The following is an 8,346-nucleotide window of genomic DNA, read 5'->3' as shown; positions in this document are numbered from 1 at the left end:
CTCTTCACAACATACAGTTTCCCCCATTTTACAATCAGGTCAGTGGATACTGAGCCTCATATGACTCACCCCAAAAGTGTGGCACAGTGATTAATATTAAGTCCCTATCAGCCTTTTGCACTTTTCTAAGAGTGTTAAGTTAGAAAGAACTTTAACACCCATAGGAATAAACAAAGCTCCAACATGTCAGACTCATTTGAGCCCAGGTTTCTTCATCCCTTTAACCTCAAGTAATTACAAGAACAATACAATCAGGTCAGTTCTCTCTCCCATTTACAGGCAAGGAAAAAGAGATGCAGGGAGGTTAAGTATCCTGGCTTAACCATGGCAGAGCAAGGAGGTGACAGAGACACCAGGTTCTGCCAGATCTGGATGCTCACATTAACCACTCATTTTATTTATGATGTTCTTGGATGGAAATTTCCATAGCTACAAAGGCCAGTCTGAAGTGAACAATGCAAGTTGAAGAAGAGCATGCATTACACATTGTTTTTTCTAAAAAACAAAAAACAAAAACTAAACTAAAAAAACATTCATGGTGGAGTGTAGCAGAGTGGTAGAGGCCTTGCCTAGCATGAGTGAGGCTTGGTGAGTTCAATTCTCGGCACCACAAAAATTATAACAATTAAAAAGTATCATATATGGAGCTGGGGATGTGGCTCAAGCGGTAGCGCGCTCGCCTGGCATGCGTGTGGCCCGGGTTCGATCCTCAGCACCACATACAAAATGTTGTGTCCCCCAATAACTAAAATAAATAAATATTTAAAAATTCTTTAAAAAAAAAGTATCATATATGCTTGATAAACTGATATGCTAAAAAAACCGATTATCAGTGAGCAAAAAATCTTTGGAGCAATTTCATCTTCTATCTGAATTTTCTTTTTATTTATTTTTTAGGCGTAGATGGACACAACACAATGCCTTTATTTTTATATGATGCTGAGGATCGAACCCGGGTCCCGCCCGTGCTAGGGGAGTGCTGTACTGCTGAGCCACAATCCCAGCCCCTCTGAATTTTCTTAAAGAGCTATTTATTTTTACAATTTGGGTAGTGGAGACCATATTTCTTATTTTTGAAGATTCCAATCAAGAGGTTTTTTGTTTTGTTTTTTTCCAAAATGTTTTCAGGTGCAAGCTCAGTGGTAGAGCGCTCGCACAGCATGAATGAGGCCTTGGATTTCATATCCCGCACTATATATATATTTTTGGATCTATGTTTGTGATTTAACTTATTTAAAACTAACCACACCCACAATATCAGAAAAGCATGTAATAAGCAAAAAAAAAAAAAAAAAAAAGGCAAACAGTCTTCGAATAAATCTTGTGCGAGAGGCAGTCATTGCTGGGGAGATTTATGTTCATTAAGTCTTTGGGCGCCGGCCGGCGAAAGCGCATGGGTGGAACAAGGCTCCAGAGCGCGGACCCGGAAGATTTGGGGTCACCTGCGCCCCTCTTGCTCAACATTGAACGGAACTTTCCGGAACTCTTTTTCGTGACCCCAGTGGAGCTACCCGGTAGGGAACACTTCCGGTGAGCATATGACTTCCGTGCGGGGCAGTGGATTCCAGGCGGGTCCTAAGGGGACCGGAAGTCCGTCACCTTTCGCTCTCCGCCCCCTTCCGGAGGTGACGCTCGGCGGGGTTGCCGGAAGAAGTGGCGAAGTTACTTTTCCTCCTATTTTTTCTTGCGGTGTTGGGGATCGAACCCAGGGCTTCGCGCATGCTAGGCAAGTGCTGTGCCTCTGAGCTACACACCCAACGCCCCGAAGTTACTTTTGAGGGGACCCAGTAGCGGTCGCCTGTCAGGGGCTGAGGAGGAGGAGAAAGAGAAGCAGAGCCAGGGGACGGAGGCAAGTGTTCCCGAGAGTGGGGAGGCGCGGGAGAAGCCCGGCCAGAGACTCCTGGGTGGTCCGCGCCACTCCGCTCAGCCTCGCTCTCTCCTTTACGTCCCTCTCGTCTGTAGCTTGCGCCTCCCCCGGCTGTTTCCAGAACAACAGAGTAGGAGACCCCGCGAAAGACCGCCCACAAGACCCCTGCGCGCAGCCATGAGCCCCGCCTTCCCCTGGTGCTCGGAGAGGGGCGGGACTTGGAGCGAGGTGTGGGGGCGAGGCTTGGAGGGAGGAGATGGGCGGGATCTGAAGCTGGGGAGGGGGCGGAGTTCCAAGGCAGGCACGTTCCACGATGGAAGGAATGAGGGTCGGCCCTGGGAGGAGTGGGCGGGACCTAGGAGGAAAAAATGGGGCGGGGCATAACAGGAGATGGGATCGGGATGAGAGATTGGGGGCGCTCTCAGCAGAAGTGCGGTAGAGCCCAGTAAAAGTAGGTGGTGTGAAACTTGGTGGAGGGAGGACCTGAGGACAGAGCGTGATTTGAGAAGGGTTGTTTCTTGGAGCTGGTGGGTGGGACCCGGAGAAGGGGCGGGACTTGAGGATGAAGGCTGGCATGGAGCAGAAGGGGGCGGGCATTGTTTAAATGGGTGGGGAGAGAGCCCCATGAGGTGGCCCGGGTTTGTAATCCCAGCAACTAGGGAGGCTGAAGCTGGAGGGTGGCAAGTTCAAGGCCAGCATGGGCAACTTAGTGAGACTGTGTCTCAAAGTGAAAAAATAAAAAGAACTGAGGGTGTAAGTCAGTGATAGAAACCTTGCCTAACACGTGGGGCTCTGGGTTCCATTCCCGCACCAAAAAAGAGAAAAAAGAAAGAAAGAAAAAGTAGGGCTAGGGCTGAGAGTGGAGTCTTTGTGTAGTAGTTTTAAAAAAAATTCTGCCGGAGGTGAAAGAGAGGAGCACCCCTTCAGGACAACTGGTCTGACCTGCCTGTCCCTGGCCTCAGAAAGCTCTCAACCCTTCCATATTCTGTAGGCTGCTCCGTGACCCCACCATGTCCTCCCCCACCACAAGTTCCCTGGACAGCCCCGTGCCTGGTGAGTGAGACTTCCCCGTTTATTCCCCATCATACACTGGCAATAGAAGCTCAATGTCCCTCCTTCTGTTTCCCCCCTTTCCCAGGAAATGGCCCTCCTCAGCCCAGCACCTCCTCTTCTTCACCCACTATAAAGGAGGAGGGCCCTGAGCTGTGGCCAGAGGGTTTGAACCCTGAAGCCCTAGGCACTGATGGGGCCAGCTCCGCCTTCATAGAAGGTGAGACAGGGATAGGGGTCTGGAAATTGGTGTGAGGCTCTTGGAGGGATCTAGAAAGGGAGAAACAAGGATGGGGAGATGGGAGGCCCATTTCTTTTTCTTTTTCCTTCCGTTTCTCCTTAATGCCTCCTACTTTGATTCCTTCTTGGGGGTCTACTGACTTGGACGTCTTTCCCTCTGCATTGCAGCCCCTCTGGGTGTGCACATCTCCTCTCATCCTTCGTCCTCTGGTTCTTCGCCTTGGGATCTCTCATGGGCCTGACCCTCTGGCAGCTGTTTCTCTTTGTGGCTCTCTCTCATGGCCTTTGTCTGCCCATCCCAGTCATCCTAGAGCCAGAGGAGGAGCCGGAGCGCAAGAGGAAGAAGGGCCCTGCTCCGAAGATGCTGGGCCACGAACTTTGCCGAGTGTGCGGGGACAAGGCCTCTGGCTTCCACTACAATGTGCTCAGTTGTGAAGGCTGCAAGGGCTTCTTCCGGCGTAGTGTGGTCCACGGTGGGGCTGGGCGCTATGCCTGCCGGGGCGGTGGAACCTGCCAGATGGACGCTTTCATGCGGCGCAAGTGCCAGCAGTGCCGGCTGCGCAAGTGCAAGGAGGCAGGGATGCGGGAGCAGTGTGAGTGCCAGGGAAGGGTGGTACAGCCTGCCCCTGCCCAGGCCTGGAGCCTCTGCTGAGGCCCATGTCCCCCACAGGTGTCCTCTCTGAGGAACAGATCCGGAAGAAGAAGATTCAGAAACAACAGCAGCAGCAGCAGCAGCAGTCACTCGTGGAACCAGGTGGCAGCAGCAGCTCAGCCTCTGGGCCTGGGGCGTCCCCTGGAGGGTCTGAGGCAGGTGGCCAGGGCTCAGGGGAAGGCGAGGGTGTCCAGTTAACAGCGGCTCAGGAACTAATGATCCAACAACTGGTGGCGGCCCAACTGCAGTGCAACAAACGCTCCTTCTCTGACCAGCCCAAAGTCACGGTACTGCCCCTTCCACAGCCTCGAGCAGTGACAGGCCCAGTGGGGAGAGCCAGCAGGGCTGGGGCCAGGATGTGGGGGGTATGAGGCTTCAGAGGGCGGGACTTTTTAAAGGAGGGTCCCTCAGAGTGCAGGATTCCTGGGAGTGACCCTGCTGTTCTGTATCCCAGCCTTGGCCCCTGGGTGCAGACCCCCAGTCCCGAGATGCCCGCCAGCAGCGCTTTGCCCACTTCACGGAATTGGCCATCATCTCAGTGCAGGAGATCGTGGACTTTGCCAAACAGGTGCCTGGCTTCCTACAGCTGGGCCGTGAGGACCAGATTGCCCTCCTGAAGGCATCCACCATTGAGGTAACCACCAGACCACCCTTGCTCCTGCCCACAGGAACCTCAGAGACAGCTCCAGGACAGATGCTGGGGGCAGAGTGAAGAACAAGGCTAGTCCTTACCTTTGTGGGGATGGCATTCCACAGAGGATCATCTGAGTTTTAAATTAGATAGCCAGAGCCTCCATGAGCCAAGGAGAGAGCGGAGAGGCAGCTGAGGTAGAGAGCAGTCAAGGGCTGCACTGGAGAGGCCAGCTTTGGAGGATACACACCTGGAAGGCTTTTCAGAGGAATTGACATTCGATCCAAATCGTAGATAGTGAATAAGAAACGAGTCTACAGTATCTGAAGCTTGATCCTAAGTTGTGGCATATGGCAATGAACAAAACAGACAAAACTTCTGCCCCTGGCCCTTATAGCCACCAGGGGAGAGAGTGCCCCAGAGTGGAGCAGCACAGGCTGAAGCTGAAGCTTGGAGGCAGAGCACTCAGAGGTCCAACCTGCCACTTGTGTGCTGTCATGGCACAGGAGGGTGATTCTTGCCAGATTGGACTCCCATTCAGGTTGGGTGGGAGGGACAACAGCTGAAGGGTTGTGGGACCCCCTTGATGCCCTCCCCCTGCTGCCCCCAGATCATGCTGCTAGAGACGGCCCGGCGCTACAACCACGAGACAGAGTGCATCACCTTCCTGAAGGACTTCACCTACAGCAAGGATGACTTCCACCGTGCAGGTTGCCAAGGGGGCCCGGATGAAGGGAGGTTGGCGCCCACTGGCTAGGGGACCTCAGCTTCTCTTGTTTGAGCCTCGAAAGTGTGCTGAACATGGAGCCAACGTGAGAGCAAGATGAGAGTGTGTTTAGTGAGCCCTGTATGAAAGGAGTCTCTGCCAACACATAGGGCATCTTAGTGGGAATCAGGAAGAGACACCTCTCTCCAAACCTGTCTCAGCAGGAGACAGGCTGCTCAATCCAGCCCATCACAAAAACAAAGCTTCCCTTGGTGTGTAGGGCAGCCTGGACATCCTGTGCTCCAAGAGCACGTACTTGGGCATGACCTAGGCAGGAGCTCCTGGAGAAATTGTGTTTGAGTTGAGGCCTGGGGAGTAAGAGGCATTGTCTGGGAGAAGAAGAGTGTTTGCTGTAGGGGGATTGGCATGTGCAAAGCCCCGAGGTGGGAAAGAGCTGGATGGCTTTAAGGAACTACAAGGAGATGAGATGCAGAGAGCTGAGGCTGGAGAGGAGGTCAGGAATCCCACCACTTCCCATCCCCTCCTCTGCTACCACTCATGGATGGCTCCCTGGAACACTTAAAGGGCTCCTCTCTGCTCTCAGCTGTTGCCCTTAGCTTCTGCCCTCTCCCCCTCGATCCCTGACCTTCTCACTCTTATTTGAACCCATCAAACGTGCTCCAGCCTCAGGGCCTTTCCATTTGCTGTTCTCTCCCCTGGAACCAGGGTGACCCACTTGTTCAGGTTTGCCCAGGACCTGCCCAGTTTGAACACACAAAGTCTTGTGGCCTGGATACAGACAGTTGGTCGCCCTGCCCAGGACACTCACATAGTCTTGGAACTTGCTCCCTCACCTCCTTGGGTCATTGCTCAAATGTTCTCCTACAGTGAGTGGGGCCTTTCCTGTCCACCACATGTAAAATGTAAACAGATTTCAACTGTCCCAATTACTCTGCTGTGCATTATTCCAAAAGTTCATCACAATTTGATAAGCTGGGTATTTATTGATATGTTTGTCATCTGTTCCTTCAACCCCAGAATCCTACAAGAATTGGGACTTTGTCCCTTTTTTTTCTTAATATTTATTTATTAGTTTTAGGTGGACACAATATCTTTATTTTACATTTATGTGGTGCTGAGGATTGAACTCAGAGCCTCATGCGTGTTAGGCAAGCACTCTACCACTGAGCCACAACCCCAGCCTGGGACTTGAATCTTTTTTTTTTTTTTTTTTTAATATTTTTTTGGTTGTAGTTGGACACAATATCTTTATTTTATTTATTGTTATGTGGTACTGAGGATCGAACCCAGCGCCTCACATGTGCTAGGCAAGTGCTCTACCGCTGAGCCACAACCTCAGCCCCCCCCAGGACTTTTATCTTTTTTTTTTTTTTTAATTTTAATATTTATTTATTTATTTTAGTTTTTGGTGGACACAACATCTTTGTTTGTATGTGGTACTGAGGATCGAACCCGGGCTGCACACATGCCAGGCGAGCGCGGTACCACTTGAGCCACATCCCCAGGATTATCTTAAGAACAGCTTTACCCTTGGGCCTGGCCCAAAAAGATGCTCAATAATGTTGCATGAATAAATGAACACATAAGTTTCAAATGAGTTTGGAATTGACCTCCAGAGCAGTGGAACCATGCAGGGACTGGCAGAACACCACTTGGGTTAAATACCCTCCTCTGCTCTTGTGCAGGCAAGGACAGAGTCTGTGAAAACAGGGAGGAGCTGCACAGGACAGGTGTAGAAATGACAGGACGTTGATCACTGCTGATCCCCTCACTTACTGGCTGGGCATGGGGACCGGGGTCTGGAGCCTGGTTTTAGGCTTGAGAGCTGATCAGGTGGCCCTCTCCCTACAGGCTTGCAAGTGGAGTTCATCAATCCCATCTTCGAGTTCTCACGGGCCATGCGGCGCCTGGGCCTGGACGATGCAGAGTATGCACTCCTCATTGCCATTAACATCTTCTCTGCTGACCGACCCAATGTGCAGGAGCCAAGCCGCGTGGAAGCCCTGCAGCAGCCCTATGTGGAGGCTCTGCTGTCCTACACTCGCATCAAGAGGCCACAGGTACTAGGACCTGGAGCCACCTAGAGCCTGTGGCCCCCTGGGGTGGGAGGGGAGTCCATGCCCACAAAGAACCACTCTGGGGCTAGGGTCTTGCTTCCTCATCTGAGCACGGACTCTGCCTGCCCCACTGTGATGTTCTGAGTTCCAGGCACTGTCTGCTCATCAGAGCTGTCCTCAGGCTTCTATCCTTTCACAAAGGACAGCTTCCCCAGCCCTGGGTGGGGCCTGTACTATGCCTGGTTGCTCCCTACCCTGGCTTTCCTGGCTAATTGGAGAAGGGAGGCCCTCCTTGCAGGCAGGGGCCCTGCCAGCAGCCACCTTCCTCCTGTCGGCCTGCAGGACCAGCTTCGCTTCCCACGCATGCTGATGAAGCTTGTGAGCCTACGCACGCTGAGCTCCGTCCACTCGGAGCAGGTCTTTGCCCTGAGACTCCAGGACAAGAAGTTGCCACCTTTGCTGTCTGAGATTTGGGACGTCCATGAGTAAGGGGCTGGTCATCCTGGTCTACAACCTTGCCTGACCACCCTGCAACAGATGGACGCTGTCACTCTCTTCTTCCTGGGGTGGAAAGGGGCCAGGGCAGGCCTATGGTTTCACCTGTGACCTGAAGCACCCTTATGGTCCCTCCCTTCCCACTGAGTCTTCCAGGAAGGGTGATGGGTCACTGGTCCCGACCTCCGACCTTTCCCAGCTGCCCTTCCCACCCAGCTTACACCTCTACTGCTCAATGCACCTTGAACAGAGGGAGGGAAGGGGAGGGCCCATAACTTCACAGGCCTGGAGACCATAGGTCCCTCTCTTCCTCTGCTCCTTTTATTTAATAAAAACTAAACACAAAAACAAGAAAATACGAAAACAAGCCAACCCTTAAGTATAGGTAGAGAGGGGGTGAGCTTTCACGGTCCTCATTAACACCAGCCTCTGAATCTAATTCAGTAGACAGACCAGCAGCCTCTTCAGGCTGCCAGGCTGTTGAGGTGATAGACCATCCCAATCTAGGGAGATAGGGGCTGGCTGCTTGAGGGGGGTCCAGGCCATGTGCCTGACAAGACTCACCTCCCTGAAGAAGATTGATTGGAGTCATTTTTTTCCCTTTTTTTCTGGTTGGTACTGGGATTG

At 52.3% G+C, this 8,346-nt stretch overlaps 1 protein-coding gene and 1 non-coding gene across 3 annotated transcripts; one reads left to right on the top strand and one right to left on the bottom strand.

Annotated features, from left to right (window-relative positions):
* The first annotated feature begins 1,613 nt into the window (after window positions 1–1,613).
* On the top strand, window positions 1,614–8,285 carry Nr1h2 (nuclear receptor subfamily 1 group H member 2). Of its 2 annotated transcripts, none has more exons than XM_077792895.1 (10): window positions 1,614–1,726; window positions 1,963–2,095; window positions 2,859–2,920; window positions 3,006–3,137; window positions 3,460–3,750; window positions 3,828–4,096; window positions 4,264–4,443; window positions 5,051–5,150; window positions 7,019–7,227; window positions 7,567–8,285. In XM_077792895.1, exons 3-10 carry the CDS (start codon window positions 2,878–2,880, stop codon window positions 7,711–7,713), a joined length of 1,371 nt encoding a protein of 456 aa, XP_077649021.1. In that variant the 5' UTR covers window positions 1,614–1,726; window positions 1,963–2,095; window positions 2,859–2,877; the 3' UTR covers window positions 7,714–8,285. The 2 variants fall into 2 exon arrangements, with proteins under 2 accessions (XP_077649021.1, XP_026262149.1); XM_026406364.2 differs by having other exon boundaries at window positions 1,614–1,849.
* Trnav-aac (transfer RNA valine (anticodon AAC)) lies at window positions 6,274–6,346 on the bottom strand. Its single transcript has one exon. It is a non-coding gene; the product is annotated as a tRNA-Val (tRNA).
* Window positions 8,286–8,346: the final 61 nt, after the last annotated feature.

Source organism: Urocitellus parryii, chromosome 15, assembly GCF_045843805.1.
Source record: "Urocitellus parryii isolate mUroPar1 chromosome 15, mUroPar1.hap1, whole genome shotgun sequence".
NCBI classification, from domain to species: Eukaryota; Metazoa; Chordata; class Mammalia; order Rodentia; family Sciuridae; genus Urocitellus; species Urocitellus parryii.
This window is presented reverse-complemented; position numbering and strand designations above follow the sequence as displayed.